The sequence below is a fragment of the Strongylocentrotus purpuratus genome, unplaced genomic scaffold (genome assembly GCF_000002235.5).
Source record: "Strongylocentrotus purpuratus isolate Spur 01 unplaced genomic scaffold, Spur_5.0 spur5_scaffold_18, whole genome shotgun sequence".
Classification (NCBI taxonomy): domain Eukaryota; kingdom Metazoa; phylum Echinodermata; class Echinoidea; order Camarodonta; family Strongylocentrotidae; genus Strongylocentrotus; species Strongylocentrotus purpuratus.
The window spans coordinates 5101331-5125132 of record NW_022145603.1 but is presented as its reverse complement, the minus strand read 5'-3'; the positions used below and the strand labels follow the sequence as shown (position 1 = coordinate 5125132).

The window sequence follows — 23802 nt, the reverse complement described above, 5'->3', positions numbered from 1 at the left end:
CTTGTTCTTATGTTAAATGAGAGCTGATTTGATGAGATAACCACCTGCCAGTGACCTTGCAGGGAGGTCTAATCCCTCCTGGCCAAACTAGTGCAGAAGGGCTTTCATAGCTGCAATTACACTGCAAGCGAAAATAATAGACTTTCCTCACATTCTGCTGTTTTGGTAATAGTCGCTAAGCAAGTTTAACTAGAGTGTGATTGCATGCAGAGTAGTGTCAAGTCGAGCACACGTTGTACTCACTAAAAATCGTAATGAGCTAACACCAACGTTTTTTTAAACGTTTTTTCTAGTAGTGTGAATGACAGTCAAAATATCCATGATTTTTCGAAATGGTACGTGTTTGGGCTGTGTAAATGGGCCTATTGTTGCTGAGAAATATAGGGCTGTGTTTCTGAACATGGTTTGAAGAAAAACAATAGCATCCCCCCCCCCAAAAAAAAAAAATAGTTTTGAGCTCTTCCTCTATCAGAGACTTAAAGGGATAGTTGAGTTCTGTAGCAGAGGGCGCTACACACACAAAATTTGTTGTGAGATAATGACAAACTGAGTGTCAAATTTGAAAGAACATGGAATTTTAATGACAAAATCATCTTTGTTTGATCAAAATCGGTTCAGAGACAGCTGAAATATCCATAAATATAACTATTTTTAATATTTGTATACCACCACAAATATTCAATAATTAGAAAAGCTGTTGGAAAAAACAAAAATAGCTAGCGCCTTTTACGTTGTATTTCAGCCAATTAATGCCGATGTTGGCTTTTTTGTTGACTTTTTTGTGTTGGTTATATCAGGGAGGTGGTGTCCTCCCACCTCGCTGGTTATATTAAGCCCAACCAGCCGGCGCATGTTTGTTATTATTAAGTAATTAATTCATTAACCCTCACCATATTTTTTTGATAGTGGAGCTAAATTGGTATGATCGTATTGGCTGAATTTCACACATTTGGGGGTCTAAAATTACCTTCATAGCAATTTTAGGTCCTTAAAGAGCACTAGAAATGTCATAGATAAGAATAAGAGCAATAACCATGCACTTTGAAGACAATTGCGGTCTGAAAACAGAACTCAACTATCCCTTTAACATTAACATGCTTCTGACTCATACCAGACAATACAAAATATTATGGCAGGACAGCCACAAATGCTGTAAGATCAAAAATAGATATCAGATCAAGGAAAGCTTTATGAGGCATGCACTTTGGTCTTTGGACTCTTATTGCCATTCAACCCATCTCTGTTATTCATAATCAATGAGCGGTTTATCAATTCATATGTCAAGTTGTCAACCCTAGCTGTGACACTCCTATCAACATTGCTAGCACTTCTCGTCTCCTTGCACAGTTAAGATTGTGCTTTAAAGCGGGACTGCACTACTTGTAGCTATACTTGTAGCTACTTGCGCCTTCTATACAGCGAAAAATGACAAAATGCTCTGCTAACTCTTTTATTTCTACATTCATTTAGTATTCCTGGGCCCTCTTTCATAAAGCTTGTTGTCAATTACAAATGATATATTTCTATGATAAATTTGCACTCAGCCAATCAGAAGCCAGGATTTCAGTAGCTCATAACAGTCATTGAAACTTGTTATTGAAAATGAGTTTTATGAAACAGGAGCCTGATGGTGCTAGCTGTCAGAAGGCTATAAGGGCATAACTTCTTACTCTGTTAAACCTCCTTTGCAATATATATATGTTTGATTTGTGTTCTTTCCCCCCTCCCATGCACCCTCCTCCTGGCTGATTGATGTCCCTACAACATACATCAGGGGGGGGGGGGCGTTTATTTCATACCTGTCTTTATCAGGGAAAAAAATATTAAAACAATTTTGGGGGTACTTTTCAAGCTTGCTTAATTTGTTTTGCATTGAACTTTATGCACATTTTTGGGGGCTCTTTTATGACTTTCGGGGGCTCTTTTGGGCATTTCGGCAGCTATCTCGCCCCACACCCCTGTGTATTTTTTCCCTGGTCTCTTTCATTGGAATAAGTATGTATCATATTATACAACCCACTCCTGCATTCTTATCAAATGATTGGTCAAACACGCTCTGGTGTATGTGACCCATTCTCTGAGACCATTCCATGCTTTTTTATGTATCATTTGTTTTCTATACATAATAATAATCTTTTTCAGTCAACTCCAAATGTTATTAAAACCGAAACGAAAATTCTTTTTGCCCAATTGATCATGAGCCCGGCAGCCACTGAGAAGCGCCAGATCGACGTTGTTCTATCCCTTATTGTTGAACGCCAAACAAGGTAGCAGTAACTCCCATCTTTTAACGTCTTTTGGTATGACGCGGCCGGGGATCGAACCCACGACCTCCCAGTTGTGAGGCGGACGCTATACTAACTGAGCCAACACTCCGGTAAAGTCAATGAAATATTTGAGGTAGATGTACCAAGAGGTATAAAATCACAGCAAACATGCATGGTTTATATCATCTGTTCAGAGCCAGAAGGGCATTAACCCTGTGCACAGTATATGAATACTGATCTGGCTCCAAACAAATGAATGAACGTACATTATCTGTCATACAGTGTACATTCTATTCCCCTGTGTTTCTTATCTACAGGTATTGCGATCATGCTCCTAGTTATACAAAGATCAGAGGAATATTCCCACCATCCTAGCGATCTTACTTGACCTTCCCACTGCTGAGAGACAGAAGGGCGTTAACCTGTATGCTTCTCCATAGAGTTAACACCCTTATGTCTCTCAAGTGACAATGTAGTCTACATGAAGCTATCATTCAGGGAATTTAACTTTTTGTTATGAAATGAAATGAAATTTCACAAGCTATAGCAGTGTAAAAAGGATGTTATATCCTCTGTTGAGGGCAAGGGCATTTATAACTCCGTGGTAATTTATGGGTAAACACCCTTCTATTTCTCAACAGATAATATAATAATGTGATAAATACTATATAATAAAAAAAGAAATAAAAGAAATAAAAAAATAAAGAGTCTACATATGCAGACTAGCACAAGCTGGGCCAACTTCACACCCAGCCATGCACTCACTACATGAAAATTCATGAACCCCTAGCGGACGCTAGATGACCACCAGGAATAAACACGATAAGAGGGCACGTGTACAAGGCAACAGCTCCCTCGCCTGGCCCCTGGTCATAAAGCGTAGGTGTGAATCGATCTTACAGCGACATCTATTTTACAAGATACGCAGGGGTATGCATCTTATGAATCATTAATCGGTCGCTAAGGCATCTCTATTATACATGTATGCAGTAAGCTAGGCTAAGCAGCGGAAATGAATACCTGAAACACAGAGATGGGCTCTGGATATGTTATAGTGTGTTCCTTTATTTCTACAATGAGTACCGGTAGATTTGTTTTATTTCTAGATTCTTAAATTTACACTTTCATTCTCAGCCTCTTCATGAAAACCTTTTTCAAAACAATTTGAAGGTTACCAGGGTCTCCTCGTCTTTCTTTTAGTTCACCTTGTTTTTATCATTGCCATAAACTTGTTTTTGCATTGTAAATGTGTAATGATCTAATGTTATGCTCTATGTGACATTTGAAATTATTATTAAATGATTGAATGATTATTAGACCATATAGAAAGTAGACAAACTGATTGCAGACCAAAAAGCAATAAACCCTCTTCTCCGTTACGAGAGCTCTAGATTATCTTGAGTTCTCTCGTCTTCCCTACCCAGCGTTCACCATCCAGCGATGACCATCCTTGCATGTCAGGGTAGGATTGGTTTGAAGAAACACGAGAAGGTCAACAAGATTGCATGGCTGCTGATTAAAACCAATGCTTTCTTTAAATGTGTCACTGTATACTGGCCCACATCAGACTGAACCAGGGGATAGGTGGTGCATGGTTGATGACAGTTGTAGTGGTATGTACACCATCTGATCATTGCTCAGGAACATAAATTGCCATGCATTCTGGCCCATTTCAAGCTGAACCATGCAGTTAATGCTGCCATCTTATCCTTTCTTGTGAACGTAAATCTATAGAATTTACTTCAATCGTTTATGAACCAAATTCAGATGTCCGTAGGCCGTTTGAGGTTTTTTAAATATACAATTAGAGATGGACAGAACTAGATGCCAATAAACTATAACAAAATATAACTGTACATAATTTGTTGCTGTTTTCACGAAGTGACGGTATGTGAAAAAAAATTGCATTCACTTTGCGTGACAATTTTCCTCACTACCGTCACTTCGTGAAAACAAGGACGATATATGTATTTTCTCCTAATTTACTCTCATGTATTTTGATCAATGGAGAGATTAGCAATAATGTGAACATGAATTGTCAGGGAAATGTGTCCATGTGTGCTAAAGGTATTAAAACAGAGTGTATACATGATAGAACCCAGTATTTTGAGCACTGCTATAAGCAGTATTAAACATAAATAGGAACATGGCTTGTCAGGGGAATATACCCTGTGTGCTGAAGGTAAATAGAGTGTATACATGACAGAACACAATATTTTGAGCACTGCTAGAAGTAGTATTAAATGTAAATATGAACGTGGCTTGTCAGGGAGGGAAATATACTGTACATGTATGTGCTATATGTAAACAGAGTGCATGACATACATGTAACCCAGTATTATGAGCAGTGCTGTATGCAGTATTACAGGCAAGTGTGAACAAGACTTGTCGAAGAAATGATACTGTGTGTATGTGTCAACTGTAAACACCTTGAAAGAATTCCATTCAGTAAGTCAGTCAAAGAAATCAAGATATGAGCCTCACATCATATTCAGAGAGCTAGACGAGCATTTACTCTGATAAGATGAATTTCATTCTGTCTGGCTACTACTACTACTCCTACCTGTAGTACTATTATTTCTACTACTACTACTACTACTACTACTACTACTACATCTGCTACCACTACTGCTACTACATCTACTACTACTACTACTACTACTACTACTACTAAATCTACTACCGCTACTACTACTACTACCACTACTACTACTACTACTTCTTTTACTACTACATCTACTACTACTACTCCATCTTCAGAGAGCTAGAGGGGCATTTACTATAAGAAGATGAACTTCAGCCCTTGGAAATCTACAGTAGATGGGAACATATTTATCCACAGCAAAGGGCATTAGACAAACTGGGAATTAGACTAACTGGTTATCGGACTAAATGAAAATAGACCAAATGGGTCTTTGCATAATTGGAGATTAGGCCAAATAGAGATTAGACCAAATGGATTTCAGCCTAAATGGTAATTAGACCAAACGATAAGTAGATGAAATGATTATTAGACCAAGTGGATAGTAGACCAAATGGGAATAGATTAAATGGGAATAGACCAAATGGGAATAGATTAAATGGGTAGTAGAGTGCAAAAGTAGTAGCTACACAAATCAAAATCCCTTTAAGCATTGCAGGAATAACAAGAATTCTGAACAGAGCACTCTGGAGGGCAGACAGGTGTAGCACCCCTCTTCTGTGATCAACATTGAGGGCACTGTACCTTCTTAATATGCTCCTGATTAAAGTGCTGGTCAGACCACACTGATAAAGATAAACTGTATGCATAATTGCATATTGTTAAATGACAACAGTAGTGATTTGTCAATCAAGCATGAGGAACATCACATCTAAGGAGTAGAATTAGAGCCTCAAAGGAAAGTTGTTGAGGTTATGGCGGCAAAATGATTTCAATGAGATGACAACATCATTGAGGGAGCCTCATTAGCATATAGATTGCTGAGATCTGGGCCCCGTCTTACAAAGAGTTGATATCAATCGTAAATATGTACAAAAGAGATAGGAGACGGCAAACTTGCGATTGATTTGGATCAATACACAACTCTTGATAAGACAGGGCCCTGACCTATAACCATGATTTATGACGATCTTGAATACCTTTTTTGCATTTTATCCTCATAAGGGGTGTACTTTGGGAAGGATGTAATGCTAAATGGGTGAGTTCTGACCAGTGCTTTATGGCACAGTACCCTTCATGCCCTCTCACCGCTCCGGGAGGAACAGGTGAAGCCAAGATAGCTTCATTTGCAGTGCTCTTAAAATACATTCTATATCTATAGGTGGGACTACTGTTGGAATGCCATAGCTAGATACTGTGGTTTGATGGGCCGGTTAAAGCTACTGCATTCTAAAACCTAGATATCGCTGGTCACAGCCAGAAGGGGATTTGTGGAATGAAGGGAGTTATGTGAAGAGCATAGAATTAATGCCGTTCTGGCTCTGAACAGATGATGTACTTTAGAAGGACAAGAGTAACATTGAATGTCTGGTATGGCAGTCAAAAGATATCCGGATAAATCAAGAGCAACCCTTTATAAATAAACTATCTGTATGGAGCCCTAAAGTACATGGCACGATAAGGCAACAGCCTGTACTTCTGCAGAACAAAATGGGGATGATATTGAATAAATTCATAAGTGTGTGGTTTCACCATGTGGGTAGTCCTTCAAAAAACACATGGTGGAGATTGTTTTAGTTACAGCATCTACAAGACAAGCAAATCTATGGACAATCTACCTGCGATTTAAAAAAAAAATCCCATAGGTTTAAACCCAAATCAGGTTGGAGACTTGGATTAAAGATTACTTCTGCAATCTCTTTTAAATTGTATATTAGTCCTGTAAGTCCATCCAGTTGAATAAAATATAATAATTGCTGTTTAACATTGTATTTTGAATGCATGAAGTCACTTCCTTTGTTTTAGTTATTATTGACCTGTTTGTAAATGTTCATGTTAGAACGTGAGTTCATGTTTTCTTGTATTAAAATGTAAATGAGACAATATAAGTCTTCAGACTTTTGCCAAGTTCCTTTTTGTATACATTAAAATCCCCAACAAAATAAAAGTTCCATGCATTAAATTACAATCTTAACCAGTACCACATGTACCAGTAATTTACAATTTCTTTTAGGAAGTACAGGTTGTGTATTGAGAAGAAATTAATACAGAGTAAACAAAGAGCATACAATCAAGAGAATAATGGAGGTATATACAGAGAAAATCTTTAAAGGTAAACAAAAAAAAAGTACAAAGCTAAATAGTCGAGAGGCTAAAAGCGATCAAAACAAGACGAACTTGTAAGTTTTAGGTCAAATAAGAGCTGCATAGGAGGGTTAAGTAAGTATTTGATTGAAAGAGAAGGGGAGGGAATCAAGGTGATGGTAAAAGAAGATGTATTCTTACAGGAATGAAAAGCAATCATACAATGAACAAAATACACAGGGGCTCAGGGCGAATTTGCCCCCGAAATGCCCAAAAGAGCCCCCTTAAATTTGCATAGAGTTCAAAGCAAAACAAATTTGTTAGTGTTATTTTTATGCAAGCAAGCTTAAAAAGTAGCCCCCGAAAAATAAATATAACTTTTTCCCTGAGATATATTCTTGCAGGAGTGAAAAGCAATCATACAGAGAGACATAAAGATCAGTCTGATGTGATGACATTTGTTTCAATTGAGTGCATCTGAGTCACGCGGCTGAATATAGCAGACCAGCCGGGATTGCAGGCCAATACCTGGACCCTGTGATAGGGGACCTGGAAGGTAGTCTGTAGGCTCAGACTTCACTTTAACATATAAACACAAGTCCGTAAAGCCTTGAGCTTAAAGCCCCACTGCACTACTTCTAGCTACTTGTTCCCTCTATATAGCAAACAATGCCTAATCGGTGACTGTTGGTCCCCATTGATCCCCTTTTTCTTATATTTATTGACAGCTGACTTAAATAAGATAAACACCTGTCAGTGACCTTGCAGGGAGGTCTAATCCCCCTGGCCAAACTAGTGCAGACAGGCTTTAATGCTAATTTTGAGCTCTGCTATTTGAATGGTATGTCAAGAGAACATAATTTATTCTGGATTGTTTATCGTGCAAAAGATTGATTGTTTGAACTAGTAAAATAAACACAACCTCACAAAAACCTGCTGGAAATCATCCTCAATAAAAACCACAAGTCTCATTTTGCACATGGTAACCTGAGTTATACCAGGCCTCTTTTCCCAGATTTCCTAATCTTTCTATGATCATAACTCAGCCATTATACAGTTTCTACCAAAATTGTTTGCACATGTCATTAGTAATTTGAAATCTTAAAAATTCAGTGTAAGTTTTGTTGGCTTCTGTGAGAATTTATTTTCTATCATTACCAGAACTCCAGCTTACCTTTAAGCTTATTCTATAAGTATCTTCCTTTCAGGGGCAGCTATAGCACAGAGCTTATGGAGTGCAGCAGACCGTGAAGTCTTCATAGTCTTACTCTTCAGACACTCTGCAAAGCATAACGACTGATGAGGGTCTGCGCGTGCAAACTAACTGCAAGGAGTGACTGCACTATTATCCGCTGAATTCAGCACAGAGAAAATGTGAGCTAGTAGTCTCTGTCATCAGACTCCTAAATTTTGATGCAGTTACTTATTACAAGATAGAGGTTCACAAAGCCTCAAAATAACTCTACAAATACTATTTAACTAATTCTAGGTCGCTAAACATAGATTTCAAATTCTGTTAACCATGTTGACTATGTTATACTTCATTATCATATCCACTGATGTATAATGCGATAATCTTTCTTGCGAAGTGAGTAAACAGAGGTCTGCGTGTAAAGACTACACACAGACATCACATCTCACTAAACATTGTATAGTCTGGAGAGTCAAATGAAATGAAATGAAATGCATTCTGTACGCATGGATGCTTTAATGTCCCACTCATTGATATGCGTGTTACATGTACTTTCCGCTCTAGATACCGATTCATTTTAATACGATATCAAAATAGTATACCTAGTATTGGCTTCAGTAGAATATCAATGATTTAGTGAACAAATGTTTGCATGGCATAAGTACCGGTATAGTCAATAATTCATATATTGGGAAAGATATCATTCCTGCTTTCACCAGACAAATCTCTTACCTTTGATTCAAAACAATCAAATCATTTTGTTTTTGTTTGAGAAATCTGCCCAGTTCCACTAAAATTTAAAAAGCAATATGTTATTGATCAATATCAGATGTAAAGTTTAAACATTCCTTGCTGATTTAACAATGTAGTAGCATTATACTATATACCGGTATTTATCAGTTTTTTTTTCTACTAGTGTATAAATGAACAAGGAGTATTTTTCGAAGTGGTTGGAAGAATATCTAATGAGGTCAAACTAGATATATTCCCCATTATAATTTTCAATTTATATGTTAAGTGTTGAGCATTTTGAGTAGGACACATGCTCTTGCCACAATTGCTCCATGGTCAATAACCTGCACACTGACCACTCACTTCAAGCTAAGACCAAAACCCTGAACCAAACCTAAACATAATCACATTACTAAACCTGGATTGTTTGTTTTACCTGACTGCAAAGACAGTGTACCTGTGCTTGTAAGTTAGCAACCAAGGGACAGACCGCTTTAAGTCCTCTGCTAGGGACTTGGTAATGAGTGTTGATGCCTTAATTACCGGAGGGCACTAACACATCAACTTGGTTTTGAACCTGGGACCTCCTGGTCCTGAGACCACTGTTCTACCACTGAGCCATCGCACCTCCCCCACCTAACCCTACACCTTTGATGAATGACAATAATACAAAATAATAATAAAAACGGTGCTTATAAAGCGCTTATACCACCGAAGTCTCTAAGCACTATAAAGAAAGAAGGCACAGAACCTGTTCGATTTCAGAGCATTCTGTATGTTGGAAAATGACAATGGCGATTCTATCTCTGGTCTTTTCAATGTTGTGGTTCATTAATTGATTGATCAACCGGAGCTCATCTGTGACACACCATTGATGGAGTCATATATTATCAACAAGAGTACAGTGGCAAACTAGAAATGCAATCGTGTCAGAACGATGTGCGTGCAATGACGCCGTGTTTCTACGTGTCAAACGAAAGAGCTTCTCTCGGACTGTCCAGAGCAATTTGCACGAAGTCTGTAGCTTCTGTGATATTGGAGATAGGTAGGGCGAAAGAAAGGCATCAACAGTGACCTTGATGGGATGGTACTATGCCTACGATGTTTGAAAGAAATTGGGATAGGGGAAAGAACCTAGAAAGGGCTCGCAAGCACTGCGTGCACAAACCAATGGGATTTGGTGCATGTTTGACACAGCAATCAAGTTCGTTCTGGGGGCCAAAAGCGTGAACCCGATATGCCCCATAGACAATGCGTGTAATGAATGGGCGGAAAACGTGCAGGATCTGTATTATGGCCGGAGTTAAATTGTTTTTTCTCTCTCTCTTTACGTCTCTTTATGGGCCGTATTTGGTATCATTAGAAAGAGAATTTCATGGTTGTTATTGTAAATCACTCTCTTTTTTTCTATGATAATCCTATCGAAACACGTGATGTAAAATAAATGTATAGGACAAAATGGCGTCTTAAATGGCCCCCTTGACCAATTTCAAAAATCCGGCCAAGAGGTGCCCTGCGTATTGGAACTCGGCATGTCACTGCAAATTTTCAAGGAAAAAAAAGGACGTTTAAGGGGCGAAAAGCAGTCTGAAAAAATGACGTCATAGCCGATACGTGTTAGATTCGGGCGGAAACTCGGCGGAATTCGTGTAGTGACCTTTGTTCAAATACGATTTACTCACAATTTTCTGTGTGAACATATAGTATACTTGGTATCATTCGAAAGGGCACTTCATTGCGGTCAGTTTGACACCATTGTTATCTGCGCGCAATGTATTGCACGCATTAAACGCGCTATTACGTAATGCATAGTAAATTCATCATTTTGGGCGATAACTTTGCGCTGACATATTCGAATTTTACCAAACTTGGCAAACAGTTGTCACGTATATGGATACATATATCCGCCAAGTTTCACTGATATAGGTATAAAGATCGCCATTTTAGAGCAAGTTGAAGTTATTTTCGAATTTTCTCGAAAATGGCAATTTTGGAGGGCATTTTTCTCAAATTTGGTCAGTGTTAGGGTATATAATTTTGTATATGGCTGGAAAGGGCATATCTTCAAGTATCTAAATCCAAAAAAGGGTACGGGTTTGCCAAGCCATTATGGAGATACGGCCACAGAGAGAAAGCCAATTCCCAGAACTTTAGAGGGCGCTATTTATGTTGTGCAAAGCCATTGGAGCGTGAAATTTGGCATGGCTATGTGCAATTATGAGATAAAGATAATGTGAGATTAAAACACAAAACGGAATTTATATGAGAAAGTTATGGCAGTTTTAGATTTTTAGGGGTCCATTTTTCAAGAATTTGAGAGATCTTTGACGGAGTCAGTTTCAGATTTGAATTTTGAGTACGAAGATGGCATTTTGAAGGTCAGGTCATACGTCGCAGATGAAAGAACATCTATTAGACTATCTAGAGGAATTTGTTAGAAGTTTGTAGGATCTAGGATAGTGGAGATAGGAAGGAAGACAGAAAGGCCTTAAAATGGACCAAAAACGGATAAAATGGCGCCTGGACGGTTATGCATGAGTGATTTCGGAAATCAAAGAATGTAGTGACCTTGATGAGATGTTAGAGACCATGCCTATGAAATTTGAAAGAAAAAGGACATGAGGAAAGCACCGAACCAGGAATAACAAACACTACGTGCAAAACGAATGCGATTTTCTGACGATAAGGAACAGGAAAAGGAGGAAAAGGAGAATATTAATGGGGCAGAATGTGAACGAAAACAAGGCAATGACGAAGGTCGTCATTGCAATGAGAGAGAAAGAGAGAGAGAGAGAGAGGGATAAGGAGAGAGAGGGAGAAAGAGGGATAAGGGGAGAAAGAGGGATAAGGAGAGAGAGAGGGGTAAGGTGAGAGAGAGAGAGAGAGAGAGAGGGATAAGGAGAGAGAAAGGGATAAGGAGAGAGAGAGAGAGAGAGAGAGAGAGGGATAAGAAGAGAGAGGGAGAGGGAGGGATAAGAAGAGAGAGGGAGAGGGAGGGATAGAGAGAGAGAGAGAGAGAGAAAGAGAATGGGATAAAGGGATAAGGAGAGAGAGAGAGAAAAGGAGAGGGGAGGGATAAAGAGAGAGAGAGAGAGAGAGAGAGAGAGATAGGAGAAAGACAGGAGGACAAATGCACAACAATGACAAAAGTGATTAGAGAGGCAGTTAAAAGAGTGAGAGGGAAGGTTAGAGAGAAAGAAGAGAAAGATAGAGAGAAGGGGAGGGAGGAAGAGGAGAGGGACAGAAAGAGCAGGAAAGGGACATCATATATCATCGCTTAGTACGGAGGCAAAGGAGAGAGAATGAGAGAGAGAGAGAGAGAGAGTGACAGGGAGAGGGAGATATATATATTTATAGGGAGAGAGATAGAGAGAGAGAGGGAGAGAAAGAGAAATAGGAGAGGCTGAGAGAGAAAGAGCAGGGTAGGGGCATGAAATCAATATGTCCACATCTACTATAGATTAGCATGCTAAAAAATGCCAATGTAATACGTATGAAATACTGGTGTGACGGAACTCATTTCCTACTGCATGTACATTTAATTAAGAGAGAATACTTAAATCCAGTAGCCTTCCCTTACCTGTCCATTCAGTCGTACTACATATCAAAACAAATATCATCAAAAGTAAGCAAAATTACCAACAACCGTCAAAATCGTATTCTGTATAACAAATGTACCAATAGCAAATACCTGAAAATGAATACAATGTACACATCGAGCCATTTAATGAGCACCAACTGTGGATCTGCCACATTTAACTCATAATAGGGCTAATAAGTATGTTGATCTGTTGCTCCCATTATGACATGTATATCAGCACAGAAAGATGACATGCAGATTAGATCATTAAGAGATCAAAAGGCATTTCATGCAGTACCTATAATTCATATAAATTGAATGAGAGAGAGAGAGAGAGAGAGAGAGAGAGAGAGAGAGATGACACGTACATGTAGGCCAATAGACGCACATAAAATTGGGCTTTACATTGCTGAAGGGCAGATATAAGAAGGTAACACCGGTATGTCATTATAGGGAGGCGAATTGAAATGAAATGGACTGTGAAGAGGAAATAATGTCAAAGCCAAATGATGGGCATGATACTGGACAGATGACAGGAAAAAAAAACATTTAATTAGTATTATACCGCTTTAATTTAAGACCTACATGTAGATCAGAAGGCCTGTTTATGTAAAAACACTGTTAAATCATTATGGAACAGGTTAAACAGCCCAGATAATCCAACCACTATTTGATTTACTTAGCAACACTTGATATTAATTTCTTCTATAACACAAAAAGGCTATATTCTGATGAACATATACGGTAGGCCATATACATGTTATACCCGCATTGATCGATGTGTAGTTGACCTTCCTGCATTACCAAGTGTGTTATGTAGAGCCCATAGATAAACCATGTGCGAAGAAAAGATGAAATTTGAGGAACAGATCCAATGATTTACAAACACATGTAGAAAAACATGAGACAGCCATGAAACATTGACATAGAGAAGGAGAGATAGAAGTGAAATTACAATATTATTTATGTATATATACATATTTTGTTCAGAGCCAGAAGGGCATTAACTTAATGTTAATGTTAATGCCCTTTTGACACTCAACAGAGAAGAGTATCTATATGATACATCACATACAAATATGATCAGACTTTATACAATATGATGAGACTTTCTAAAAATAAAATTGACAATGTAGGCTTGAAATATCAATGACACAACATTGTAAAAAAAATACATTTGGGGAAAAAGAAGGGCCTACCCCAAAATCTTATTACATCCATCAAACATTTTCTGAGAAGACTCAGGCCCTAATAAAATAAAAATCTTAGTAGTTTCCAATCCCCATGTTATCATATTTTTTGTTGTGGCTTACTGTATATATGAAATATGTTTTCTTTTTAAAGTAAAAAAGCAGAACATTGAATTTTTAAAAAAATGACAACAATTCTCCCCTTTCTCTACTCTTCTGTCCATTTTCCTCCAAGTTATTATTGCAGGTAGTCTGTATCTTTTTTGTCCTCAAAATCGGGACATGAAACTTTTTAATAATGGGGGGAGGGGGGGGGGGGGGTCAAATTCATGTACATTTAGGTAACATATTTACACTCCATGGAGCTGTGTTTTTTCTTCAACCAAACATTTAATAGTATTATACCAAGTAAAGCCATATAACAAGGAAACACTTAACAGTATACCAAGTATTAAAGGAAAGTGGTCTTCACAGTTGAAACACGTAAAGACAAGTAGACAAAGTACATACAGTTTATACACATGACATGGAGAGAAAGAATGGGGAAAGCCATGAGATAATGCATCGAAAAGGAAGATGTCTGCATATAAGATAATGCTGGAGGTTCATAGAATACAATGTGTGCCTCACAGACATTTTTAGCAGGGAATTTCAAATATATTGATTTTGTAGGAATTCTTCAGCTAAGGCGCTTCTGCAGGATATGCATGGGAGTACAGAAGGATCAGGAGGAGAGGCAGAAGGGTGCAGAGTTAATACCTTTCTCGCTCTCAGATAACAATAAAATGAGATTTGTACACAGTCATAGTAACATAAAGGCAAGAAAATATGATAGTGAAATATTCCACAGCCCAGTACAAGAAAAAATGTTTGATTTAGTATGGAAAGGAGGAAAGCAAAAACCCAGCTGACGTATAATAAACCAAAGGCCTACAAGACCAAAGGCCCCTCAAACTGAAATAAAATTGGTTTCATGAACCCAATTTCAGGTTTAGGCCAATAAAAAAAAACATGTTTAGCGTCCGTTTTTTTTTTTTAATAGGAAGGAGCAGGAGGCCCTTTTTTTTCTTTTTCAAAATGGCCGCTGGGTACATTTTCCCTAACAATCGGGCCATTTTTCAAGATGGCCGCCAATTTTTTTTATTTTTAATTTTTTTTTTAAAATCAGAAATAGATCTATTTTAGCAGTGTTTTTCATGTTTTTTTTCAAAGTTCCCCCCCAAAAAATCAAAAATTCAAAAAATAAAATACGAGGCGACCCCCAAAATAGAAGTGGGCGGGGACGCTAAACATGTTTTTTTTTTTTTAATGGCCTTAGTGTTTGAGAGACTAAATGTCTTGAGGGTCAACTAGGTTATCCCTTAAACGGTGCGAGGAATATATACACAGTATACAGCTATACAGAGAGGACAGGGCTTGTTATTCAGTAATAAATAAATACCTGAGAATTGGCTTCTTATTGATCCTGGATGTGAGTGAATGCAAGCAAACAGAAGAAAACAAAAACACACAAAATATAAAGCAATGTTATCACACAAACTATCAAAGAATGCACAAGATGATGTTATTACATTAAATTCATTGTTCATCTACTGCTGAGAGCTAGGAAGCTGTTGAATGAGAAAAGCTTTTGCAATAATTAATACTATTGGGTATAGCTTAAAGCCCCTCTAAAGTGTTGGAGGCCCCAAATTCGCCATACCTTTTATGGCAAAATTTCACCTAAATTATATCATATCATGTAAAAGAGGATGTAACTTAAGACACACTTTCCCCCTAAAAATGTGTTTGAAGGCAAATATTGATAAAAGAATACATAATTAGGGTACACAGAAAACCAAAATTTTGTATTCTTCCATCAATATTCAACTTCAAACACATTTGTTTTGAAAATTCTTGCAGAAATGTGTCTTAAATTACATCCTCTTTCAGATTATTATACAATTTAAGACAAATTTTGGCATTAAATTGTTGGGCTACCAACACTTTAAAGGGGCTTTACAGACTGTTTTTTATTCTTTTATATCATCAGTTCAGAACATGAAGGGCATTATTTCTGTGTTAAATCAAATAAATAAATGCCCTTCTACTACCAAACTGATGACCTGCTGCGAGCAAGAAGGGTATCAAATCCAAATCCAAGAATTAATATTGTCAAATAATTGGAAACGTAATATCTTATGTTGCTTCAAATTGAATAAATGAATAGATGAATACAAATTGATAGGAGTAATTCCTTTCTGGCTCTCAGCAGTCAATGACATTTGTAATGAGGCCTATTCTAAATGTACATGTATATGAGCGTCAAATAACATACACATTTTTGTTCAGGTGCAGTGTTTTCAAACTACAATGTTTCATGAAACATTAGAGGCTACAATTTTTCATGAAACATTAGAGGTTACAATTTTTCATGAAACATTAAAAGTATTTCATACTTTTTTTAATGCAAAGCAGACGTTTGAAATAGCAAGATTGGTCAAATAACAAACGCTTTTTGTTTAGATAGAGTGTACGCACACTATACAATTTTCGATGAAACATTAAAGGTTACCATTTTAAATTTGTGTAACATTTTTTTTTTTTTTTTAAAACATTCAAAGGTATTTATTTTTTGTGGAAAATGCAGAATAGACTTGATAGCAAGAAGGGTGACGTCTCTCACATTGAACACAGTCTTAACATCCTTCTGGCTCTTAACATCCTTCTGGCTCTTAACAGTCAGTTCTATACATTGCATGTTAACTTTCTACATGAAAGACAATTATTACAACAAATGTTTAAAACACTATAGCGTGAATACTACATTTACATCTATAGCGAAAGCAGGCATCTTCATATGAATATTTCAATACAATAGAGAATTATATTTTATAATTTATATTAATTTCTTTGACCTTATGAATTATTTGCTTGGCATGGGTTGAGGAGAGAAATAGGTAATTTTGCTCATGCCTATTGAAACAGAGGTCACATTTCTAGAGCATGAACATAATAGAAATGCACAGAAACAAAAGCTTAAAGGTTCGTGAGGTTATCAGATCCGACGGCTTAATAATGAAGATAAAAGCTGAACAGAATTCATATGGAATATTTAAGAGTTCAAATAAACAATGCCCCAGTAAAAATATGGCAACAAAATTACCCCCCCCCCTTCCCCTGTATAAAAAAGAAAGAGACGAATGCATTTACCATGACGGAGTGACTAGACGATAACGTAGATCTGTTCAACTGGTAGTGAAAGTAGAGATAGACTTTATCAAAAAATTTCTTGCTTTCATTTATTGTTTTGATGACTGAATCAACCTATTTAAAATGTACTACATTAACAATTTCAAAATGACTGAGAGAAGGCATTACCGTACTCTAAAAATGCAGGTCCATTTCCAGACTTAGGGATTACCTTAACTGCTAGAGGCATTCCTGCACTCATTTCTAAATGTAAGGCAAGTCATACAGTGGTTTGCTAGCTGCTCAAGTTGATGGAAAGCTCGCACCACTCTGGGTCTTCAGTTTCCATGGCAACACTCGAAGCTGTAATCTTATGATGTTTTATTCATGTCCAATCCCTCTTCCCTCTTCAAGCGCTTCATTGCAGTCACTACAGATGAGTTTGATTCTGGTGAATACCCACTGAGTTACAGTAGATGAGTGTTACAATGTGTAGGAATACACATCTTTAACATTTAATAATCTAGCTCGCAAGCCTATATAGACCTTGAAATTTAACTAACTACCATTTTCAGACTATTTCATCCTGTTACAATTTATTTCTTTGTATGTTATATTTTCATTGTATTACATGCATTTATTTGTGTATTATTTTGTATATTTTTTATCTGTCTATTTGGTTTACTTTTTATCGAATAATTGGAAATAAAGACAAATTGAATTGAATTTTAAGGATGAAGTGTGTTCTGTACAAATGAACATCAATGTTTTTATCAATTTCATCAAAATCTAATACGACATGAGCCAAGAGGAAAGATGGTGTTTTGTCTATGTAATCCTGTTTTGATTAGCTTCATACAGCCAATAATGTACCTATGTGAAGCTCAACAAGATGTTTTGTTTTTGTTTTTTTACCATGTTTACATCAAATTACTGAAAATAAGAACATTACTTATGTATGTACAGTACAGTACTCAGTAGCAAACCATGAAATAACAGGTTCCATAATGTACATCAAGTCACCAATGGTCAATTTGACTCGGTCACTAACCGAGCAGTCCTGAGCGAGCTTATCAGAGTGGTCGCCTCCTTCAAATTCTAAATTAAGACTCGTCAAAATTACCCTGTCTCTTTCCTTCCTCAAGGCACCGTCACTTCCCTCTCCTCTGGTTCTCTCTTGCTTCGTCTATTTAGATTTCTTCTCTCTCTCTCTTTCCATCCCCTTCATTTATCCTATTCCCATCTTCATGTTGAATTTCCTTCCATTTCTCTCTCTTTTTCTCTCTCTCTCCTCCATTTCTCCCATTCTCATCTTCTTGTTGATGATCTTCTTTCTCCTTCTCTCTCTCTTCTTTGATTTCCACCTCTAAGGCTCTATTTTCCCCTGTTGTTTTCACCTTTTTTTCGCTCTCTCTCTCTCTTCCTACTTCCCTCCTGCTCCTACTCACTTTCATCCTTCCCTCCTTCTCTCTTTCCTCTACTCCTTTTGAATATTTTCTATCTGTCTCTCTGTGTCTGTCTCTCACTCTCTCTTGTTCTCTCAGCCCCTTTCCCTTCCTCTCTCCTCCTCTCAATCACTCTCCTCTTCATCCACCTCTCTTTCATTCTCTATCTATCTACCTCTATCCTCCCCCTTATCTCTATCTCTCTCTCTCTCTCTCTCTCTTTCATCCCTTTCTCTCTCTCTCTCTCACTCTTTCATCCCTTTCTCTCTCTCTCTCTCACTCTCTCTCCCTCTCTCTCTCTCACTCTCTCTCCCTCTCTCTCTCTCGTTCTCTCCCTCTCTCTCTTTTTTTCATTCTCTTTCTCTCTCTCTCACTCTCTCTCACTCTTTCATCCCTTTCTCTCTCTCTCTCTCACTCTCTCTCCCTCTCTCTCTCTCGCTCTCTCTCTCTCTCTCTCTCTCACCCCTCTCTTCCCCCTTCCCCTACCAGTCAGTTAGGTATTTGCAAAGACGTCAGCACACTAAAAGAAATTGATGGCGCTCCATTTGCTCGTACAAATATAAAGCCAGTTTATGGGTGATGCTGAGATGTGTAAATTTGCTTGGCGTCATCGAAGCAGGCCTGGTCATACATACATCCCCAGGTCTTCTACAAGTTCAAATTTGTCTATCATTTATAAGAGCTCTTTCTGAATCACCTGTGGTTTTCTCTCCCTGGTTTGTGTCGTGATGGATCGATACGGTATATCTTCTCTTCTTTCATGTGCGTACGTACCCATCACATCAGACATGATTGATCGTATGAATTACAGCCAGCAAGTTTCATGACATGAATCAAATTTTATTAGTATCATTTTACAAGATCACCCAAGGATGAAAAGGGGGCAGATATATGAGAGCAAAACTTAATTGAAATTGTCTGCACAGATATTAAATATTTAGGCATATATCATACTCATGCCACTACTTCAAAATTTAGATGTAAATCAGTATTTTGCAATCTATTTTCTGCCTGTATCTCCTTTGCTGTCTTTTTTTTATGTCTTGAAAATATAGTTTTTGTTTGTTCACCTTTCTTTAAATGTACATAAAACCCTCATCAGTCCTGTAAATATATATGTAATTTGATGCCTTTTGCTCCCCCCCCCCCCCTCTCTCTCTCTCTCTCTCTCTCTCTCTCTCTCTCTCCCTCTCTCTCTCTCTCTCTTTCTCCTTCTATCTTTCTCTCCCTTTCTTTATTTCAGTATGTCTGTTCCCTTTTTCTTTCTCTGTCTATGTCTCTCTCTGTTCATAGTTTTCAGTCTACAGGTGACTTTCCCTTTGAAACGATTGTTAGGAAACGCCTCCTTTCCTAAACTAAGATACAACAGAATCAGACATATTAAAATCATCCATATTCCAGATGATTCAGATCTCTAAACTATCAGGAAAAAAAATACTTCAAAACACCTGCCCTACTGCCGCCAACCTCCAAAACAAAAAGAAAACAAGTCTCATAAAACAATTCATCACGTGGAAAATTCATCAAAACTATCGTACAGACGCAGATGCCAAACTCATTTTAACTAACCTTTTGGAAAACAGATCCCTTAGCTTATTTTCCCAGCATAGCTATATTTCAAGCTCAAGCGCTGTCATATTCAATATCTACTATTGCTTGAAAGACAGGCAAAGCAATTTCATTTTCTTATCTCTTCCCCCCCCCCCCCTCTCTTTTAAACATAAGTTGTTTTTGAACAGATATCAACTTTGATATTTTGACTTGTCAAAGAATTTTCTCTTGCTCATACTTAAAACTTATTGACATGACTGCTCTATCGCTGGACAGTTTAATTTCATTTTAGAGAGTTTAGAGACAATGTGTTTTTGTAATAATATTTGATATAGGGACAACTACTAGATAATGTACATGTAGTCCATTTATCAGTAAGTTCAGTATATATTACAAGCTGAAGTAAACAGTAAAATATCTCCAAGTTAAATGAAATAATAACCATCAAAAACAGAAAGAATTTAAAGCAAATGGCATGAAGTGAAATAATCGAGAATTTGAAATTAAACTTATTTTCACATATAAAAGCAAATGTAAAGGAAAAATAGAACTCTAACAGCTAGGACATGAAGAGAGTATCTAATCTTAAATTAATTAATTCAAATTCACAAAATTTAACACATTAAACCAAATAATATGTACTTGCCTTAATGATCACCCATAAATGAAATGATGCAAATGTGTCCATCATTTTAATAATTGAACAGAGCCAGCGGTTGAACACAGCAACCGGAAGCTCCTCCTACAGGAGATGCACACTAATGCACCTGTATGACTTGGTAAATTGGCAACACGCATCTCTATAATTAATCAAGCCTTGATGATGATCACCATCCATTATGGAATATGGCGGGATAAGGATAATGTGATGTGAATCGAGCGCAAAAAGAAGACATAACGGTACATCATTTTGATTAATTCGGGGTCTGCCGACTTTAATTTCGCGGCTGACGCTAGATAAGCGCTTCAGGCGTATTAGGAGGATGGTAAAGAAGTGGATGCTGGTGGTGGGAGGATAGGTAATGATAGATAGAAGTAGTGGGCTAGCTGCACACGCGACCCTTTCAATTCTTCATTTACTAGGGGTCATAAATGCCAATAAAGATGACTGTAAGGCATTCTTCATTCCAAAGGTATAAAGAATGGGGCAGCTTTTCTAATTTGACTCGATTCCTTCTCTCTTTTTTCCTGGTAAGGTGTTCCGCTTTTATTACATTCATTCAATTTCAAAGAAACCCTTTGGCAGCTAGTATAAGAGTTATCTTCCATTATTGCTTCTGTTCTTTACTGACTTGTTTGATTCTCATATCAACTGAATTCTATCTCTCTCTGGTTGTGTAACTGACTTGTTTCAAAGAAACCCTTTGAAAGTTTCAAACCACTGCTTACAATAAGCACAGCAGAGTAACCTTCCATTATTGCTTCTGTTCTCTGACTGAAAATGTGAAATGAGTTTGAAAAGTGCATCAATGCTTTCCAATAAAGTCCTGAAAATTATAGGCCAACAGGTAGAGGCGATAGCTTTATAAGCCATATATTTTTCTTTTCTTTCTTTTTGTGGAAGAGTAATGTCTTCTAATCTATCTTTAATATATCTTTTTTTCTTTTCATCATTTGCTGTCTTCCTTAGAAAAAATGGATTATTTCTTTGAACAGAGTTGGCATTTCAAGAGATGATGTTTTATTTTGGATATCTTTGGTCGAAACTCATTTTTGGTCAAAACCTCACCTTCTAAACAAAGCATCTTTGTAGTTTGTATTCAGACTATATTTTTTTCAACCAGAATATGAGTGACATTAATGCTACAGTATCTCACCGAGTATCTCACTAGGAGCGTACAGTACCCAGACTGAAATGAAACCTGCCAATACTTGTCACCTTCCAATACCTTTCATATGCTGAACACATGCACACTGACGATGAGTGGCAGATACATTTAATCTACAGTAATACTAATACGCTGGGACAGAAGTAGACTGATCTCGATTAGCAGGCGTGAACATCTTGATGTAAAACACTGATAGAATACTAAACACAGCATGCATCAAACCTCGCTTAAAGGAAATTAGTTCCTGCGAGCAAATATTGGTAACGGAAGAGCACCCCCCCCCCCCCTTCTACCAAAAAAATATTAAGTCAAAATTTAGACTGACTAAATAATAAGATAGACAATTAGATGAGTAAATACATGAACATAAATTTAAAAATAAGAAGGTGAGAAATATATGGACAAAATATTAATAAACAGATAAATAAAAAAACAAAAAATATATTGTTATACATATATATTTTAATGAGAGATATTCAAAGTACCTGACAATTTCTTTTAAAGCTTATCTGCCGTAGTTTACAGGAGGGATTAGACTGCCCTGCAAGGTCACTGGACAGGTGGTTATCTTATCAACTCAGCTCTCAGTTAACACAAGAAAAAGAGGATCATGGGGGACCAATGGTCACCGATCAGGCATTGTTTGTTATATAGAGGGCGCAAGTAGCTTCAAGTAGTGCAGTGGGCCTTTAAAAGATCTTAACCAACCTTCATAATTTCACTTTGACAAGCATATGGCTACCAGTATATATCTTGGCTTTTTTTTTAATTAAGAAGAGCCTTGGAATTGAACAACAAAAAAACTTTATTCTTTATGGTTGACCTTGATAATATCATCATAAATGGAACTCCCATTTCCTGACTGTGTTGTGATTCAGGTGAATTTTATTGCAATAATTGAGTGTGAGCATGTGTTAGGTACTGAGTTATAATATTTTCCAGTCTACATATGATTGTCAATCACTCACTAGTATGCGTAATGTTCAACAGCTGTTGTCCTTTCAGAAAATTATACATTTTTAATATTACAACAAAACATGGGTGGCCTATTGGATTGTGTTCCCTCTGGAAAGAAAGACCCTGGAATCCCCTCTCTCCCTCCCTTGCTCCAACCTCCCTTTCTCCCTCGTTCCCTCTTTCTCTGCCTCCCCTCTCAATCCCCCCTCTCTCTCTTTCCTCCCTCCATCTCTCCTTCTCTTCCTCTCCCTCACTCCTCTTTAGCCCCCTTTCTCTCTCTCTCTCTCTCTCTCTCCCCTTACCCCTCACTCTCTCCCTCCCTCCCCTCCCCCTTTCCCAACCCCTCTTTCTCCCTACCCCAGTCTCCACCATCTCTCTGTCATCCCCTCTTTCTCTCCTTCATCTCTCTCCCCTCCTTCACACTACCTTCCTCTTTCCCCTTCTACCCCCCCCCCCCCTTTCTCTCTCTCTCTCTCTCTCCCCTTACCCCTCACTCTCTCCCTCCCTCCCCTCCCCCTTTCCCAACCCCTCTTTCTCCCTACCCCAGTCTCCACCATCTCTCTGTCATCCCCTCTTTCTCTCCTTCATCTCTCTCCCCTCCTTCACACTACCTTCCTCTTTCCCCTTCTACCCCCCCCCCTTTCTCTCTCTCTCTCTCTCTATCTCACCCTTTCAATCAAAAAATGGATGACTGACATGTTAATATTAGTCTGAATAGAAACCCTGTACCTGTATGTATCCCTAACATGAACCCTGTATACCTCTGTATGAATGCACCTGTGATAGTCATAACAGACGGCTCTATCAGGAAATGAACTCCAAATAAAGATTCCACCTGTTTCTCGTCCATCAATAGACAGGAACAGGATTTAGCAAACATCCAGAAAAGACTTCGAGAAAATTAAACTTGTGAAGATTAAATTTACCAAATTTTACCAAAGAAGTTATCCATGAAAAGAAGGCCATATTACAGGTAGAATGATCATATCTCTGTCTGTTATTGCTATATAATAAGTGCACGCTTTTAACTATTCCTGGAAAAATCTTGCAACAGTCGTTGTTTAATGATTAGTGCAGGAGCCAGCATGAATATTGTTTTCAGAATGTTCAGACTATGCTATGCGATAAGCGTATGACTGTATGATAAGTAATTAAAGTTCCT

The 23802-nt window shown here is 37.6% G+C and overlaps 1 protein-coding gene across 1 annotated transcript in view; it reads right to left on the bottom strand.

Moving 5' to 3' along the window:
- LOC579663 (ankyrin repeat and sterile alpha motif domain-containing protein 1B) overlaps positions 1-23802 on the bottom strand; it is a 133264-nt gene that overhangs the window by 15838 nt on the left and 93624 nt on the right. The window contains exon 13 of the mRNA XM_030989091.1: positions 15129-15152. Coding sequence (XP_030844951.1) covers positions 15129-15152 — 24 coding nt within the window. The remainder of the gene's footprint in view (positions 1-15128; positions 15153-23802) is intronic.